Below are 19981 nucleotides of genomic sequence, written 5' to 3' on the forward strand. Positions count from 1 at the left end.
AGCATCCATCTCAGTTTGGAAAGTTAACCGTTACCGGAACAATCTTTGTTACTAAATTCCCTTTGGAACACAATAGTCCTGTGAAATGTAGTACAAGATAACTTAACAGAAGAATAGGACTTTTAAAGAGAGAAAAATAAAAAGAGAAATATTTGTATATTAACACAAATCATTACATGGTACAAATAAAAAACCAGATTTGTAGAAATTGAAGATTGTCCTACGCCTGATATTGAAATAAGTTCTCCAAGTCAAACATGAGAAAGATTAGGAGTTCTGCTGCTGACTTGAAGAATCAGCAAAGCAAAATTAAAGATATTGATTTTCAAATGGCAAAGAGGAAAAAACCCCATAGTATCACTAGGGAGCTGGCAGAACAGGAAACAGCACTGATAAAAGTTCTCCCTTCATCACAACAGGAAATATCATTAAATGAGGAGCCTTTGTTTACCTGCATGCGACTAACTTCAGAGGTTATTATCCAGACTTTGAGGATGCCAGTCACCGAAACTGCTACAACAGTGTCCTCTGGGGAAAAACAAACATCAGACCAGTAAGGACAAGGACGTTTCCCTCGGGTTGCACACTTGTGCTGAGAGCACCTCAGCATTAAAGTTTATCCAAACGTTCCTGAAGTGTTGGCTTCTAAATCAAACGTTTATTTGCAAAGTGGCATTCCAGAAACACGCACACACACAGATTCCATGCTTCTGTCTCACAGTCTCACTCCCATCTCTCAATTAATCCTAGGGCTCATATTTAATGGGGGAAGGGTTGTTTCTAGTATTGCTGTCGGACACTGTGGGTTGTCCCATCACTTCCCCCAGGCAAAGGGTTACTCGGTCTCCCGAGAGGAGAGATTTCTTCCTACGCCTAGCTGTCTGCCCACAGAAGCCCACGAGGATGCTGATGTTCAACGGGAAGCATACTCTAGTTGTACAGTTGCCCAAGCATCTCTTGGCTGCAGGTTCCCAAGGGCATCCCTGCAAAATCACTCCATTAGTGTCCTTACCTTCACAAAACCCAAAGCATATCAAGTGCTAGTCAGACTTCCTAGACATTCCTGTTTCTACCAGACAAGTCTGGTGGAAGACTAAAATCCAAGGGGCAACTTCTTGGTTACAATACAAAAAGGATTACAAAAGAAGAAATCAAATTAAAGGCAGTATCAGGAAACACTTCGTACCATTGTTCACTTCCAGTTGTCCCAGCAACTTAGATGTTGTGGGGACAGCAGTTGAGCTTTCCCTCCCCAGGACTTTGGGAACGCTCAGTTTACAACTACTCTCAGCCTCAACTCAAGATAAAAGTCTCTCCTTTTGTCAGTATCTTCTCTTCCTTAGCGTTCCCCAAACCTCTTGGGAATTAAAGTCTCCCCACCAGGAGAACCTGAACGCAACCCCTCTCCTCTTCAGTGGCCAGAATTTAAAGCCTAGCAAACGAACACAAACTAGCAGAGCAAAACAGACGTGTGGACAAGTATCCCTTCAAACCACGTCAACTAACCCACTGCTGAACACGAGCCAACTCCCACACCTCTCCACTAAACGGACTGTCATCGATCGCAGAAGTTCCTCCCTCTACAGTCTTCAGGTTTTTAATCCTATTGTGTACTTTGATCAGCACATTCCTTAAATACATTTCCTACAATAATAGCTTTGAAAATGTTATGACAGCGCTTTATAAAAAGTTACTAATCACAAGAAATACTCGTGGTACGTATATATCTTGTCAAAAATTGCAATGTATAGCTTGCCAAATGATCCTGATGCATACTACACGTCACATTAGTAACGCAGGTGACAGCCTTAGCATTTAGAGTGCTTGCACCCCTTCCTCCGGTCTTGTGCCAGTTTCCAGGCTCTCACTGTCAGAGTGCTCTCCAGAACTCTTTCTCAATTCTCAAAGAGAAAAAAGTTATCACCCTGGTGGAATGTGCTTTTATTCAAAATAAAAAATAATTTAAAAAAAAAAAAATCACTCTTGCTGTAGGAAGGTTCCTTGTCCTTCAGACTGCAGCACACGCACACACTGAAGCTGCCAGGAGTGAATCTATTTACTAGGTGGGCCCAGATCCTGCTGAGCGCACACACACGCCGACTGATTTGGGTAGATCTCAGGTTCTGCTCATGAAAAAGCAATTCAGTTTTAGCCAGAGCCAAAACTCTCAGTCCATGGAACAGCAAGAGAGACAAGAGAGAGATTAACCTAGCCTCTTTTTCAGGGACTAGAAACAACTAGGTGTACTCCACTTTCTGCAAAGGTTAGTGCTTGTTGGGTGTTGCCCAAGATCACAAGAAGTAACATTCTAGGTCCTCCTCTAGTTCTCCAAAAAGTTGAAAACAGTGTTTCTCTTACAGGGAGGCAATGCCATAATAAAAGCAACAAAAATAATTACCTTGTGTTCTATTGGATCGAATGATAGTCATGGAGCTGATCCAGTCAGGAGATATCTTTGATAATAAAGAATAAAGAACTTCAAGGCTGGTAGCATCCACAACAAGAATTTCTGGATAATGTCCGTGACATAGTAGTCTCCCTTCACGCTGAGTCCCAACTGTAAACTGATAGAACTGAGTGGATATTAACAAATACAGAAGTTATATTCCATGTGAGACATTGACTACTTCATTTTTAATCAAAACTGTAACTTCATAAATACATTCCAATGCCTGTATGTTTAAAAGTTACCAGGTTTTTGCAGAGGCCCCCTTTTTCCCCATTACCTTCCCATGGCAATCCTCACCCCGTACACCCCGCTCCTGCAGCCGCCTGGAGCTGCCTCAGCCTCCCCTGCCAAGCTCCTCCTCATGCTCCCACTCCCCTGGCAGTACTCCTCCCAAACTTTTCTCCTTTTCCTCCTTTCTTTCCAGCCTCTCTCACTAATTATGATACATTTTTTCAAGTGCTGAAGCACAGCACTTCTTTCCAGCTCTAGGGCATTTGATGATACAGCATAAACTATTTATAAGATACTTCAGTATGCATATAATGTCATTATTAAGCCTAAAAAGAAACAAACCAGCCCTGTTTTGATAACAGATCTATAGTTATCCGTGCTTTGCAATACAGAACATACACAAAGTACTAACCTGTATGCCAGTATGAGTACAAGCTAGTTTAGTAAACTCTATGCATCTCCCATCATTTACATCCCACAGGCACATCTCCCTAAAAATATAAAAGGCAGATTAAAACTACATGGAAAATATTTCAATCTTCCAAGGGTTTAAAAATCATTTACACTGGGAGAAACTTAACCATTTGAACCATTTGTTAGTGACTATAAGAACTGTAGTTAGATAAAGGAAACACAAAGTCAACTTGAGTTTCCAGCCCTTCTACCTGAATCTACACAATCTCTTCCTCCCCACAAAGGTAAGGGGAAACAAGTGAAATGCTAAGGCTCACCATAAACAATCAACGTTATGTAAACGCAAGTACGTAAGTGAGAATTTCTTGCTTCTCTCACAAATGTTTCAAGTCATTCTATACTTCTGCTGCCCTACTATGTCGCCCAAAGATCCGCTTGCCCTCTCCACGTTTGTGAGGAAGAAACCAGAATTCAAGAAACTCGAACTGGGTTGGGCAGCAGATAAAAAGCTGTTTTATTTAGATACGTAGCAGGCCTATACCTGGCCAGCTACATTTATATACATAGAGGTTCAGAAATTTCTTCCTCAGAGTTGATCAAAATCGGCCTCAGCCTGGAGGTCTGCCTTTCGATAAATAGCCTTTTCAAAAAAAAATAAAAAAGCAAATAACCAAAAAAAACCCCAGACTCACAAACTACTTCTTCCTTTTATAAGCTTTTATAAGCATACCAGAAGAGTCCGTCATTCAAACAGCAAGTTCTGTACAGCAATAAAAAAAAGCAACCCTCAAGAACAGAGTGATGCTCTGGGAAAGAATACCTTTGCAAATACTTTCAGGTCAAACATTTTGCCTAGTGAAAGACAACAGAGTTGGAAATGTTAACTTTTCAAAGCAAACTTTGAAAAGGCAAAGTGGAAAGTCATACTTTAAAAACAGATTACACATGCTAACTGCATTAAAGCTAAGAATGTTCAAAGTCTCCACTAGTTTAAGAAGGAATATCGTAACTTTGAAAAGGAGTTGTAATTACACGTTACTTTTATTCCTGAATAACAGTCTCCACAAAGAGAGACAGTCCATTTTAAACCTACATTGCACCTCAATACGTAGAGAGATGCTAAAAAATGAGCAGTATTAGGAGATGGCTGGCCGTAGGACATAAGTGAAGCACCGCCCATCTCAATGCAAGTCCATGGAGGACGATGATTCATTTGTAGCTGAAGTGCTGGCATGTCTACTTAGAAACTCAAAAGCTCTTCTAGACTCTTGATGATAACAGTAGTTACAGAGAAAAACCTCTCCATAGCAGGAGGGGAACTGAATTCAGACAGCAAAAGCTAAGCATGAAACCGCAGCAGAACAAGTGCCTTTGTCAGCTGACAGTACTCTCCCAGTCCAGGACGGTCGGGTACTAAAGATCCTGTACTCAGCCTGAGGCAGAGGATGGGAAGGAGAAGAGGTTGGGGGAAATAACGTGTGAGAGTTATGAATGACAAAACTAGTTGGCCCCAAAGCTCTGACCTGTAATTTATCAAATTGTATATCTTTCCAATAAATTATCCTCAAATCTAGGCTAAAAATCTAAGTGTACAAAATGTATTTTATTTAAAAGTTACAGAGTATAACTTTAATTTTCTTTAAATTACCTGACTGCAATCCCCATTGTTTGGGGCACCTATGGACGTTATACCAAGTAAAAAATATTGAGTGTGTAAACGACCAGATCTCTCCTCTACCCTCCGTTGCCATTATTTAACAGATCTGCATATTAATAAGTCCGCAGAAGACTCACCCGCTTTCTGATGCGCTCACTATATACTGCTTTTCACTGGAAGCGGAGGCCTTTGACAAACAAGTAATTGAGGCTGTATGACCAAACAACAGAGCTCTGGGATTAATCTAGAATCAGGGGAATAAAATGCGAAGTAAAAATAACATCGGCACTATTATTTAACCAGAATATACACACTCCAGATTGTCATTTTACATATAACAAATATATATGCATTAATATACACACACACAATTAGCATGGTAGCGGATATATAATCTTGAAAGGGTTTGTACAGAATGCTGTTACAGTACGTGGAAAAAGAGAGTTACTACCTAATACTCTAATGCAAATTTGTGAAAAAAAATGCATTTTGCAGCAACCTCATGCCAACAATATTTTTAAATCATAAGCTGAATTTGGCCTAATTTAATGAAAAAATTGTGTTGTACTGCAACAATACTTCCCCCTGATCAAACATAGTTCTCAACCCTATGTATTCATAAATAAGTTTATCCAAAGCCCACGCATAGATTAAAGATAAAAAAGAAAACTGCCCTTTATTTGTCCCTTCTAGAAAGAACCAGTCACTTTCTAGTTCTTTCTTTTTAAGCACACCAGACATAAACATAATTTATATGGGCAACTCACAGACATTGAGATTTTTAGCATTCAGTATAAACCTTTCCTGAAGCATGGTGCTTTTTTTACAAGAAAGGATTGTTTTGCTATTCCATTCCAAGACTTTAAAACTCTCTGTACCAAGGCAAACTCTGAGATTATATTCAAACTAGACACTTGCAGATGTCAACTCTAGGGCAGCCACTGGCATAAACCAATTAATCATCAACTTTTCTCTCTGCTACTAGCCTTTTTCCTCTTTTAGTTGTCATGGAAAAAAAGGGTTGAATAAAGTAATAACCTTAAAAAGTTCCTTAAGTACAGTCCTCTGACCACTGGAGTCTGTTTTCACATAACAGTATTAAGCAGCTAAACTTGACAGTAACAACTAGTTTAGAGCAGCTCAAGAAAAAAGTAATTAAAAGAAATTACTGCAGAAGCAGCAACAAAGTTCAAGAGCAAAACTGTCTCTTTCTAATCTGCAATATTCCCTACGGGAAGCACGTAGGGTCACTCCAGGCCTCGTGCGAGGGAGGAAGAAAGGACAAGTGAACAGGGCGCAGAAAGAACTGAAGACCAGAAAGGATAATATAATATTGAAGAATAAAATCGCACTGGCAACAACTTTAAACACAAAGGAAATGAAGATTCTACAGACTTCAGCCTTACCTCTAAATCCAAGGAAAGGTCCCAGAGACATATTTGTCCGTCGTGGCAGCCGGTGACGATCATGGACGCGTCCTCCATGAGCAGCAGGGTGGATATGCAGTGCGTGGGGGCTTTGCGGCCCCACAGCACGATGGGCAGGACGAGGCTGTTTCCTGCCATTTCGCTTTCACGGCTGTCAAGTGAACCAAGATAACAAGTATTAAGTCTCAGCAAGTCTGCCATTCCTGCACTCAGCACCTTCTTATCTGCACAAATTAGGCTGAAGTGACCTCATAAACACTACACAAAGGAAACAGTCACTATATGTGCCACGCTTCAAATAAAATACAGCATACCATCACCGCTTCTCTCATCAGGGAATGCGTTCATCTTCAGATATGGATTAAATAACATTCTTGAAACAGCCACTTGAAAAATACAGTGAACTGTGGTAGCATTATAACTTCCCAATTTTGCAAGAGATACTTTTCAAAGTGGCATTTCCCTACACGTATAGCACTTCCCTGCGCGCACAGGTACTTTTGCCAAAAATTCACTCTCTCAGACTAATTTTGAAGTAACAAACGCTTTAAGTCCCAGGGCTACAGCAGCTATTATATGTCTAATAGTAGAGTTCATCCCCTTTGCAAACCCAACAACCTTTAGTCAAAAAAAGGCTCTAGAGCTTTCTACAGATGACTACGCACAAAAATACTCGTGTCTCGTTGACATCGTTTTTTCAAATTTATATTTGTGTTGGAGTATCTAGTATCCTGCATGAAGTGAAATTAGAAGTGGAAAACATTGTCAAGGTTAATGCCATGCCTTCATTCATACTCTGATAGTTCATTCCCCCTCACACACACAGCTGAAGAGGTTAAAAATAAAAGCTAACTAAAAATAGAAATAGCCTAATTAAAAGATACATGTTAGTTCTGAACCTTTCAGTTCCTGGTTTCTCATCCTTGCTGGGAAATGTTTCCAAAGTGTCAGCTCCCTAATATCGGCAGAGAAGTGAAGATTTACTCCTACAGCCTGCCTTCTACGGCAGGCAGAACTGCGTGCAAGAAAAGCTGCTTAGACGGAGCGATAAGGGAAGAGGAATTAGGACATGCAATATCAAAAGATGTGGTATCAGGGGTGAGAATTCTTACTAGCATTATCGACACTATTTAGAACTAAAGCAAGCTAAAAGCAAGCTAAGAAAGGAATAAATACAACAAGTGCAGCCCACTTATCCTCCCTCATTTCTCCACTGCTGCCAACCACCCCGAGCTCAATCCCAAACCAGACCTGAAGGGATTTAGACTGAGACTTGACAAGTCCTGTGACCCCCGGCATCACGGCACTGCAGGATCCAGGACTTTGCTCCCACTGAGGGGAAAGCGTGGCACGACACAGGCTGTTGTGGGAGCTTTGCTACACTGGTGAATCCCAGACAGGGGAAAAAAGCCCTGCAAGAAAAAAACTCCATGGCACTGCAGTATGTCTGCAGCCAAACTTACTGACTCAGCAGATTTGACAAGTTTTGTAAAGTTCATTGTGGACCTAAAACGTGGGTTTTTTTCTTCCTTCTTTTTTTTTTTCCTCTTTTGTTAAGAGCCAATTTGTACTGAAACAGAAGGCAACAATGGACCAGCCAGCTACTCAAACAGAAGTCTGTTGAGTGTATGTGTTTAATATCCGAAGGTGGTTTGATCACCACGATCTGACATATGAACTAGATTCTGGCCCCTATCCAACAAGAAATAAACGCCACACTATCTTCATACCAACATTTGATATCTTATAAATATATTGACACAAATAACATGGAGAAATGTTTATCTGTAACAAAGCCAGAATCTTCTTGGTGTCTGGGAAAGAGAGAACAACCAACCTGTTTGAATCATAACTTTGAGAAAGAAAGCATCACAAAAACTCAAGCTGTAGTAATAAAAAACAGTTTGGAGGATTAGCACAAGATTTAAACACCAAAACAAACCACTGTTTTTGTTAGCAACATCCTGAGCTTGCCAACCACTTCAGTGTTTTTATACCGTAGGCTTACAGGGAGCTTGTCCGCATCCTGCCAGTCCTGCAGCGGGGCAAGGGCGCTGGGGCTGCCTGCCCGTCTCCTGGGCAGGGAACACGGGAAAGTCCACGTGCAGGAACAGGGCACTGAATACCACACTTGCTTCTGCTTTCCTGGTGACTGACTGAGCTCATCATTGACCTTTTAAGGTCTATTCTGCGCTTAATAAATAAAAATGCTGGGATTTAAGTTATATTCTGATTGTACTAACAGTGAGTTTATGTAAGACACATGCAAGATCCATTCTAGTTCCCATTAATCTCTAGAAACACCTGAAAAATGGCATGTGTAAACGTCAAGCAGAGAAAACATGTCAAGAACAATCAACATTTTCTTATTGGTCTCTTATTCTGGATTCAGAGTTGTAGGAGTTACTCTACTCTGGCGCAGTAAAAGTTTGACTTATGGAAAGTTATTGCTTGGAGCACTTTGTGATAAATGAATGGGTGAAACAAGTATGCTAAATAAATAAATGTTCCTTATGTCCTATCTTGTAGAGGTTTACATTCTGAAGTTACCACAGCTCAAACCAGAGCAGAATTTCTGATTTAGAGGAGTATAAACTCCAAACACAGGCAGGATTCACTAAAGACATATTTTCTAAAGATACATATTTTCCTGACTTCCTATAGATACATATATGATCTTGCTAGAGCAATGCAGCAATATTTCCATTTGTTCACAGATACGTAAGCCTATTTTACAGCATTTCTAAAGAGGGGGAAAAAAATTCTGAATTATGACAAAAGGAAAAAAAAAAGGTCATCCTGAATCTAAGCCAGGATCACTACAACTGCCCTTCCCCGTCACGATGCCCGCAGTTCCTCTCTGCGTCCCCACAACGCTCTGAGCGGACAACAGCGACGGGTATAAGGAACTAACTCAGGAGCGAGGGGTCACGCTGCCCCGCTACTGCCAACCACCCCACCGCAATCCCACCTGCCCCTTCGTCAAAGGGAGCACGCATTTCTGCGGAAGCCGGGGGAGCTGAATCAACCAAGCTTTAGCATAGCGAGACAAACCCGGGTTTGACAGAAGGGGAGGCAAGGACGGAAATCTTGCTTGCACCAACCATGAACTTGACTTTTTGACTTTATGTTACCCCACGGTGACTCCCACGCTGAAACAACTGCTTTCTGCATCAAAAGCACCTTCTGTTGCAAAATACTGCTTTTTACTGTACTACATGGACTTCAACAGAAATTAACGTCACCTCCTGCCTACAGAAAAACTACAGTGCAATTTCTTCAAGAAAGTAGGGGTTTTATTCATTTTGACAAATGCTGCCTATGCTCCCAGTGCAAACAACCCACAGCCAGAGAAATCGAACATGATAATGCACATGGAAAATTGGGGGAAGGGAAGAGAGCAAGAGCAGAATAATGAATAGCTAAGTACTACAAACTGTAAAACAGCTTACGGGCCAAGCCTCAAACTTCTGAGCATTGAGAGATGCCTCACAGTTTTTCACAAAATCCATGTCATAAACACAGTAGTATCACTTACCATGAGACGCCCTTTTATGCCAGCTCTTCTTGCATCTGATAGGACTATCTTAATGAACAACTATTTATTTTATTAAGCGTTGTTATTTAATGAGCAAGTATAAATAAAGACCAACAATCAAGTGTTTCATCTACTGCAACATATAACAAGTAACCCTGGAATTAGTAGTTGTAGAACGTGCCTGTAAATGTAGTGTTAATTGTTATACAACGGTAGATCAATTGTTCTGTCTGGATGAGCACAATACAGAACAATAAAATAACTTTAAAAATTTAAAGAATACTAATTACTAAGAGCTACAATTCTAAAAATACTTGATTTATAAAGAATTAATCATAAAAATATAGTGAAAACCAGAAATGAAATGTCTAGATGTAATACAAAAAAATGCAAACAAAAAAAAAATCACCAAACCAAACAAAAATACCCATTTAACTCTTTCACCACCCACTTTTCATAGTAAAATGAAGTGAAAGACACATTGGGAAAGGCGGAGAGAGATGGAAATGTCTTTCCTTTAGATATATTAAAGCACCCAAACACCAATCAAGGTACACCACTCTTTACAGAGCGTTCCTCCCTTGCTACCTGCAAAAAGCTCCCTCCAGCAGCCCTGCTACCGTGGACTGGAAGCACAAAACCGTGCCAAAATGAATCCTGAACGACGGCACCTCTGTGTTCCTCTCCCCCCGGCTAGAAGCCACGCTGGTTCAGCAGCCAGCTCAAAAGTACTTGTTTGCCCACGCTTCCTCCGAGCTTTTTCTTCAGGCCTGTAAATGCTATTTGCTCATCAGTGCAATCTAGGAACGAAGTTTTAATGGATTGCTTTATTTATTACCCATCAATAATTTCAGGGGTGGAAAATCTAGGAGTAAAAAGGCCAATAAGGAACACAAAAATCTCTTCTCGTTCCTTTCATCTCCCACCGCTCACATTTCAGGGACCAAGTCACAGTATTTACGTGTCACTCAATTGTTTCGACAACGCAAATGGCTGTACTTTTGGATAAATATAGAAGCTCCCCTACCACGGCACAAAATTGTTCCTTGAAACTTTGCAGGCAGTTTAATGCTCTTCCAAACTACTTATAAAAACTTTAAAATCAATAGCACTATACATACATACTTAAACTGAATTTTCAAAAGGAACTTATAGGATATTGCAACACACAAAAGTATTAGCACATAAGTCATCTCATGTATTTTATCTTTCCCATGCAGAAAAACGTGAGAGAAAGCACTGAAACGTTACCAGCAAAATACTTTCTAAAGGCTTACAGATACTCACATTTCAAAACTTTTATCTAAGAGAAACAGAATTCTTAGAATATTTCATATCAACCCTTGGGAGAGAGAGCAAAAAGAAAAACTACCTCTTTCCTTCTAGTTTTTTATTATGGTACCGCAACGCCTTCATAAAAAACTTCATTTTCAGAAAGTACCACAAGTTCATTTGAACAGCGGAAGAATTCGGTCTACAAGGAACAACCCTTCTCTATCCTTGGCGAACACTGAATGCATCCCCTGCAAAAACCCAAACTCACTTATCATTGATGTAAAAAAATTATTGATTGCTTACAGATGATGACAAACTACAGTAGCAAATAAACACTGTACCATTGACAAATGGTCAAAAAGCCCGCGGTGAGTCATTACAAATGAAATCCCACATTCTAGCTATTTATACCTTTCTAGCATAAACTATTTTTGCAGAAAAGGGAACTGGAACTTTGAACTGGAAAACGGAGACATCAAACTGAGCAGAGTTCTTCCTGCTTAATACTCCTCTGTCTTCATCGGGATTGTTAGGTTTATCGCTGCTGCTTCCACAAGTGCCAGAATCCTGGTTTCCTTCCTCCAAACACCCAATAAAAGAATGAGCTGCTGTTATCACATGTATATACATACATATACCCCTACATACATATATGTATGTATAAAAGCATACTTGTAGTTATTTTGCTTCAAATTACCTCCCTCAAAGAGACAAGAAATACACAGACACAGGGATGTGGAACAAGACCTTCCTGGAAAGACCTGACAAAAGCAGAGCTTCTCTTTTTCGTTCTCTGCCCCACAACAAAGGATCTTTTCTCTCCCTCATATTTGCCTTTTCGTAAGGCGAGAGCTGCAATGTAAATCACGGCATCACTATCATTTGCAGTACCTTAGCAAATCACTTCCACACACAGCTTTGGAGTCAAAGCCCCCCTTCTTCAATCCCTTTGCACAACCCCGATAGGTGCTGCTTGGTATCCCCAAGCCAGTCTCTTGTGTTCCCTCTGAATAAAGCTGGCTCCTCTGCTATTCGCCTGCGGTGGCTAACTGCTACTTACACCCCTAAGTCGCTGTCTCTTTGAAGATGTACCAAATCATCCCGAGTAGCGGGGCATGTTTTGCCAGACACAACAATTAGAAAGATATAAAATAAAGACGCGTTTCATTTTTTCAATCAAAGTACCTCAGATCTTCGTTTTTCTGCTGCCGTATCTTTACCCAACTGCAGACCCAAATGCTGAGTCACCCCAACAGCACACCCTGGGATGACTCCAACACGTCAACGTGCTCCTCGCCCCGGGAAGCCCCAGATCGCACACAGTACTTCCTTTTCTTGTCCCACTGCCTACAGTCATGCTAATACCACCCGGTACAGAAACTCTTGGCCACAGGAGACACAGCTCCTTATCTACGGGGACGCCCAGCTCCCTTCCCGCAAGGCAGCCCCAAGGCTGTGCTAGTGCAGATGCAGGGCTTTCCACGGTCATCGGAACTCCCCCATCACCACCGCCTCCCAGCCAGACAGCAGGCTCCCAACCGCATTAGCCACTGTCCGCTCCTATGGATTCTCATTTTCCCTGGAAAACCAAGGCAAAAATGGCATTGAGTGCCTCAGCCTTTTCCATACTTTTGTTACTAGGTCCACTATATGGTCAAAATATAATCCAGTTAGAGTTCTATACACACAGATCTCAGTTGTGTTCCTTGTATTTAAAGGGAGAGTAATTCTTTAGATTAGCACATGATTCAAAAAACTTAAAAATAATATGTTAATGGGGTAGAATAGTCAAGTGACTCTTTCAACTGCACTGCCTAAGGCTGGTATTTAGGCAAATTTCCTGATCTGGGATAAATTCCTATTTGAGTAAAACTATTAAATTGATTTCTTAACAACAACATATTAAATATCAAATCAAAGACTCACATAAACACCTTTATCAAGTTGTAGTCCTCTAAATGCTAACTAGCACTTTCAGGACTAGTAAGCTACGGTAAACTATTCGCAGCTAACCCATTGAACAAAATTACAATCAGAAAACATAGAATTAACTTCAAAGTCCAATGATGAAAGTACAAGGCAAATGCACAGAAAATGTTAAAGTTAACAGCAGCTTATTGTTCAGTATAATCAGGGGAATGACCAGGTAGGATAGCCACGGGTGTAAAGACAAAGGTCAGATGCGCGGTCAGAGTGCTTTATAACAATTGTTTCTGTAACAGATTAAAAGGAGAGCCATGTCATTTTTCTGGGTCCCCTGCTTCATTTACCACACAAAATAAACCTAATATGCAGCAAATCCAAATAACACCTGAACAAAAAGATTCAGCAGGACTCAAAGCCTTTATCATGTGTTATCACCTTCTGGCACAACTCACAATAATTCCAGTATTTTAAAAAGTGATTAGCATTCCTGTCCATCCAGTTTCTGCATATACTTTTATCTTTCCAAGTGACAGCAACAGACAGGCAAAAAAATCCACAAGCCTTCCTCCACCTGTATACAAACTGCTCCTGGATCAGGAACATTTTATTTGCAATTTCCTCAAGTTCTCCCACAACTTCCAGTCATGATGGGAAGCCTTGAGACCTCATTAAACCTTGCAAGCCTCAAGTTATTTACCCTGAAACAGCATCCATAGTCAGGATTTTTACAGCCAGAAAAAGCACCCAAACAAAATTAATTTATAGTAGGAAGCCCAGCAGCTAGCGAGAGTGACTTCTTCCCCTCTGCATTGCCCTGGAACAATGAGTTTCCTTTCATGCCTGTCACCAGCAAGTGGACATAATCCTCTAGCCAGTAGCATTCCCCTGCCCTGTATGCAGGGAAAGAGAAACTCTTGTGGCCAGAACAGCATCTGGCACGTACGTAGAGTTCCTCGCTCTCATGTATTTCAGTGGGTAGATGTACGAGGAAAGGTTTAAAAAGAAGCAGGGATAATGATATTGCAGACTGCACAAGTAGAAAACAAAGCTAAAAGGAAGGAAGAACAGAACACGGGATCAGAGATGTCCCTGGAAGAGATAACCAGAAGGTACGATCAGTGTCGTCCTTCGACCAAACATGCTGCCCAGCTCGTTTGATCTGCTGGTGACTCCGAAAGCACAGAGAGGCAGACAAAAGCACACAAATTCTTCCCTCTCTCACAGCACTGAGCCCTAACTGTTTGCACGCACTACTTTAAAACACTGGTAGTAACTTCAGTAGAGTAACTTGAGTTCTGTCACCAAAAGAAGCCTGGTTTAGGTTCAGTCTATGTGCACAAGTGCTAAGCTGATCTGCCACGCGTGACCCCACTGGAATTTACGGTTACCCGGGGCCTTCAGAAGCGCTGCAAGTCAAAGTGCTACGGATCGCTCCGGCCTGGAGCAAATCACAGTGGTGTCTCCCAAACATCAGCTGCACGTAAACCCAGCCAGATCCGTGGAGTACTTCAGCACTTTCACATGCCTTTACAGCACTGGGGCTGCCCGGACGGAGCTCAGTGAGCCCTGTGCTGCGCTGAGCCCCTTTCCTGGGGGAGACGGACCCAGGTACACCAGGCGCATGGGAAGGATACAAGGCAGACTAGGAGAAAGGCACACTTCTTTGGGGAAAGAAGGAAAAAGATAAGTAAATCTAGCTTTGTCCTAACAGAGCACAGCAAAAGCCAAGAAGAGCTCTTTCCAAACCCATTTATTTCAATTAAAGCACACGCATATAAAGAATTAATCTTAGGATATGTGTGGACACTAGAAGAATCTGCCAAAAAAACACATCTATGAATTGACTGTTTCTTTATCATACATGCTCTCAGGATGTAACAGCTCCAAAACGAACCATTAAAGGCTGCCAAATGAACATCTGCTTTTAAATAAATGTAACTGTGCTTCTGTTCAAACAAAGCAACCCAGAAAGGTTAAGAATAAATCATTCCTTTCCCTATCAATGTTTACCACATGTTAATGCCATTTTTCTGTATTTTCAGCAGAATTTAAATTACATTATTATTCAGATTTGCCACCAATAAGTACAGAGATGGCTGCCATCCATGACATCAGGACAAACCTTCTAAGTGGATTGCATATTTTCAAATGAACAGCAATTTTTATGCCTAATATTTTTCATGCATACAGAATCCTTCATTCAAAAAGACATTAGTTAAGCATTGTAACACCCCTCCTAAAACCATTTACATAAAGACAATTATACATTTATGGTATTTCTGTTATATCATGGCTTCCATTTGAATAATCCAATGCATTTTATAAAAATCTGATGATTTTAAATTTAGTTACAGATTATCTTTCCCATTTAATACTTGGGCATAGAAAAAAAGGATTAATGAAGTAGGAAGAAAAAAATTAACTACTTTACCCAGAGTTGCAGAGATCTTTCACTACCAGAACCCACATATTTAGATCATGACACCTTGAAGTAGATGGTGAACGAACAAACAATTCTGTTATTAAATACAAATGGTCAGTAAAGTTTGCTATGCCAGTTAAATTCCACTTGTTTCTGAAGGCCCATCAGTAATTTTCAGAGTCTTTTGGAATTAGTTTTGACTCACTACAAAGGGATCAAATACAAAATAGTTTTGCTGTCTTAAGGTATCATTAACCTAACAAAAGGAGGCTGAGTGGCAGAACAGCCACAGCTGGCAGGCAGCCGGGGAGATCATCCACTCCAAGCCCCTGCAAAACCCAGCTCAGCCACAGCAGGTTGCCCTGGACCACGGCCAGTCGAGTTCCGGCTAGCTCCGAGGATGGAGACTCTACAACCTCGCTCTGTGCAACCTGTGCCAGTGCCCAGCCACCCTCCAGCTGGGCTTCACGCTGCCAGAATACCTTTGAGCCTGACCGCTCCAGGGTTCTCAGTCCACCTATCCAGACCCATACGCCATCAGCTTGTCTGCAAGGATCTTGTGGGAAACGGCGCTGAAGCCCTACTACAGTCAAGGCACCCACCAAGGCAGTCATCTCATTGTGGGAGGCTGTGAGGTCAGCTGTGCACAATTTGCCCTTTGTAAACCCACGCCCACTGAGAAGTCTGAGAAAGCTTTTAAAAAGGGAATACTTTTTCAGCAAATAAAACCCTGAGATTATATATAGGTCTTACACTTTGACACCAACCGTTATCATTTCAGCTTGCACCTGATAACCACTGACTACAAGACTTAGAGAATGATGACTGTACTTTTATACTGCATCCAATTAACAGCACACCTTTCTGACTTGCAACTACAAAAAGATTATTGCAACACTATGCTAAAAAAGTATTTTTAAAATGTCATTTTTCACTAAGAGAGTATTATCAGTAAAGAGGTGAAGAACACAATCCATTTTGTTAGCTGTACAGCCAAGAAACAATTTGTTCATGATGACAGCGAGGTCAGGAGACCGGCTTGGCAAAAAGATAGGTAATCCGGGAGTTTTAATGCCACGGGCACACACGCACAAATGCACACCCAAAATGGGACAGCAGCTGGGGAGTTAAACTCCCAACTACATTCATTTTGATACTCAGCTTTACTTGTGTCAATACACACAAAGAAGCCCCCAACAGCTATCAAGGGGAACTGACGTACCCTACGTAACCAAGGGGTGCAAGGACTTTTCAAAGGCCTCAATTTCACAGAGACAGCACACTATGAATATTCACACTGACCTCACTAACCCCACTCATCAAAAGAAAACTAAGCTACTATTCTGAACTTAGTCAAAACTGTTAGGCTACAGTGAAGGTCACGTGAAGTGAAAAGGTGATCTCAATCCAGGTGATAATGACTAACAAACCAGACTGTCGTTATCATTATGCTGATCAAGGATTAAACAATTAACAGCACCTAGCCTTCTTCTATACCCATGTACTTTGCTGATTGAAAATTTGTTACCTCATGTCTTCTTTGCTTTTTTTCTTAAATCAGGGACTTCTGCATAGTGTTGTGCAGCCAGTACCTCTAGCTCCCCCTCAGTCAATTTATCTGTAGTAGCTATCTCCAAACTGCAGCGCTACATCATGTAACTTCTCTGTACTTCAAGCACTCAGAGACAATACTTGTCACAGGGCTGTTGGACTTCAACTGGCCATTACAGTAATCTAAATAAAAATATCATAGACATCATTGTCAGACCTTCCCCACACGCTCAAGAGGAAAAATACATTCAACAAATACAAACTGTTCCAAAACAAACTGAAGAGTAACTAGTTAAGACAGCAGCTCTTCCTTCATCTCCAGGTGGCAATACCAACAGCGACAATCCCATGAAAGATTATTGCTTGCCCCTTGCCCCAGCTGAGTGAATGACTACAAAAGCCTGACTTAAAAGTACTTAACAATACAAAGGTAAGATTGGTTACCCCCCCATAAAACCCACCACTCCGTGTATATGTAGAAGGTTATAAAACAAGAGAGAGGAGGAAATGATAATTTGGGATTCTAAATCCTTCATTACAGTTAATAGATACCTTTGAAAGCCATTTGCAGGTTTCTCTGGCACTTAATTTGATGACACACTAAATCCGCATATATTTTTCCTGTTTAAAACTGTCATGATCACATGAAGGACAGTTATCCAAAGCAAACTGTAAATCATATCCCCAGCTGCCAATAATACCACGGCTACCGCAGAAAAAGGAAATAGATGAGAAAGGCCGCAACGTAACAACTTGGCGTTAAAAGTAATTCCCGTCCCGACAAAGGATTATTCCTGTGTGAAGTGTCACTCCTCAGATAACTTTCCGCTAACAGCCGAAGAGTTCTCCATCCCACTGACAGCCGGCCCCGCGCTGCGGGCTCCGGTGACAGGCCCAAGCCTTACCGAGAAGCCCAAGCCCACGGTGACACAGGACGGGGCGTTGGAACTTGTTGAAGGCACAAGCCCCCCGAGACTCCAGGCGTTAGGGTGGAGAGCCGGTACCCGGCACTGCCCTGCCCCGGGGTGCCGCCGGCTCCGGGGGGGGGGGGGGGCTGCGGCGGGAAGGGCCGGGGAACGGGGGCTCCTCCCGGCGCTGCCCCGCCGCTCCCCCCGGCACAAGGGCGTCCTGCCACCGCCCCTTCGCGGCTCCCGGCGCACCAAGCCCCTCTCATCCGCCCCCCGGGGGGGAACGCCAGGCCGAGCCCTACGGCGAGGCCCTCCCGCCCCGCACCGGCCCAGCGGGTAGGTACCGGCAGCCCGCAGGCCGCCACCTGCTGCCGCCCCCCGGGGCCCCGCCGCTGGGGGCGGAGGCTGCCATCGCCCCCAGGCAGGTGCGGCCGCCGCGGCCCCCCCGCCCAACATGGCGGCCCGCGCCACCGCCCCGGGGGGACCCGAGAGCCGCCGCCAGCCTCGCCAGGGGCCGGGGCAGCGCGGGGGCCGGCAACGAGCCCGGTCGGGCACAGCGGCCGGCCGGCCGCCCAGCCGCGGGGGAAGGTACCCTCTGCCCGAAGGTTGCCGGCAGCCGGCAGGCACTCACCTGTCCCCGCCGGGGCGGTGGGGAGAATCCCCGGGCGCCGCGCCCCCCGCCGCACTCCCTCGCCCGGTGCGGCGACCAGCTGACACCGCCGGCTGCCGTGACTCCTACCACCACTGTCGCAAAGCCCCCGGCCGTCGTGACTGACGGCAGGCAGAGCCAGCCGGCGTCGCCATGGAAACCGGGCGGCGGAGCGGCCCCGTTCTGCGGTGGGGTTCCGGGAGGGAGGGGCCGGGGCCAGGGCCAGGCGAGCGGCGCACGACGTGCTCGGGCACGACGAGTACGGCCGGCCCGCGGTCCTCGGCCAGCTGCGGGAGGGGAAGGCCGCGAGGGGTAAGGCACAGCTCAGCTGTCGGTAACGGCGCGACGGTAGGGAAGGTCCTGGTGTGCGTTCCTGGTTTCCTGGAGTTATCCTGGGACGTGCTCAACAGACACGTTCACTAATGCCTCTCGATTTTGTTCCCTGTGAATTACTTTCAGCTGGAGAAGAGAGATTCTCCAGCTGTCCTAGAATAATACATTCCTGAAGCCAACGTTGATCAAAGTCATGTGGCATTTTATCACAACGGAAGTGGGTATTTTGTCTTGCTCTCATGTTTGGATTGTTTTAAACTAGCTGCTCTAAAAGGCTTGACTTACAGAAAGCATTCACTTTTCTTAAGGTGCTAATAAAAATATTAAACACTTTCATTTTGTTAAACAGTAATTATACTGTTTTATCCGTAACACCATCGTACACATTAACGAGGAGGCTCAGGGAGACCATCTTGCCTGCAGGAGCACCTCTTTACCTTGAGGGTGGTCGGGGACCAGGCCAGGCTCCCCAGGGAGGTCTGCGTCCTCAGGGAGGCTGGGACCTGCCTGGGCACAAGTGGCCTCCTGGGGGCCCGACTGCAGCAGCTCCTCTGTTCCACGTTACAGTGTGCAGCACACGTTAGTGAGCTTCGAACGCAGCAGGCGATGCCTGCCGGGAAGGTGGTGGTTTGGGTTTCTTGGCTGACTTTGTACATCTGGTACCAGCAGTCTCAAAGGCAACCTCAGCAGTGTTGGTCGGAGCACTGCTCCACGCAGCCTCAAAAATCACAGTGGAGCAGCAAGATTCTGCTTCAACTCTTGTTAACAGAAGGCATGCAGGATAAAATACGGCTTATTTTTAGTTCCACGTTTCTAGAACCAGCCCTGGCCAAAACATTGGCGTGGGCCCCGGAGCAGGAAGGCCCGTGTGCAGGCCCTCCTCCCCATTCCCGAGGAGAGGACAGCATCTAGGCCCTTGCAGCGTGGCCAGGCTCTGTCAGCGCTCCCAGCCGCAGTGCCCAGCCCTTATCCCGCCGGCAGGGCTCGCACCCAGGCTACAGCAACCTTCCTCCTCTTCTTCTTCCTCCTCCTCCTCAGGCGCCTGCGGCCCTGTCTGTCCCGGATCAAGATGGCGCACCTACCCACAATTCGCCGCGCTTGCCCCTAACTAAAATGGCTGACGGCAACTTCACCTCTCCCCTCACGCTGCCCTTTCCCAAAATGGCGATGACCGAGCGCGGCTCTCGCGAGAGGCAGCGCC

The 19981-nt window shown here is 43.8% G+C and overlaps 1 protein-coding gene across 7 annotated transcripts in view; it reads right to left on the reverse strand.

Annotated features, from left to right (window-relative positions):
- WDR7 (WD repeat domain 7) overlaps positions 1–19981 on the reverse strand; it is a 136216-nt gene extending 116235 nt beyond the window's left edge. For 3 of the 7 annotated variants that reach the window (XM_054811001.1, XM_054811000.1, XM_054810996.1), the window contains exons 1-6: positions 18430–18558; positions 6158–6329; positions 4889–4995; positions 3093–3171; positions 2399–2573; positions 452–528 (exon numbers count right to left, since the gene is read on the reverse strand). In XM_054811001.1, the coding sequence (XP_054666976.1) occupies positions 452–528; positions 2399–2573; positions 3093–3171; positions 4889–4995; positions 6158–6316 (597 nt within the window). In that variant the 5' untranslated portion in view covers positions 6317–6329; positions 18430–18558. Of the gene's footprint in view, positions 1–451; positions 529–2398; positions 2574–3092; positions 3172–4888; positions 4996–6157; positions 6330–16867; positions 17074–17442; positions 17640–18429; positions 18559–19217 lie in introns of those variants that run through there. The other 4 variants (XM_054810994.1, XM_054810995.1, XM_054810999.1 and 1 more) reach the window with 4 other exon arrangements.

This window comes from Grus americana, chromosome Z (assembly GCF_028858705.1).
Source record: "Grus americana isolate bGruAme1 chromosome Z, bGruAme1.mat, whole genome shotgun sequence".
Classification (NCBI taxonomy): domain Eukaryota; kingdom Metazoa; phylum Chordata; class Aves; order Gruiformes; family Gruidae; genus Grus; species Grus americana.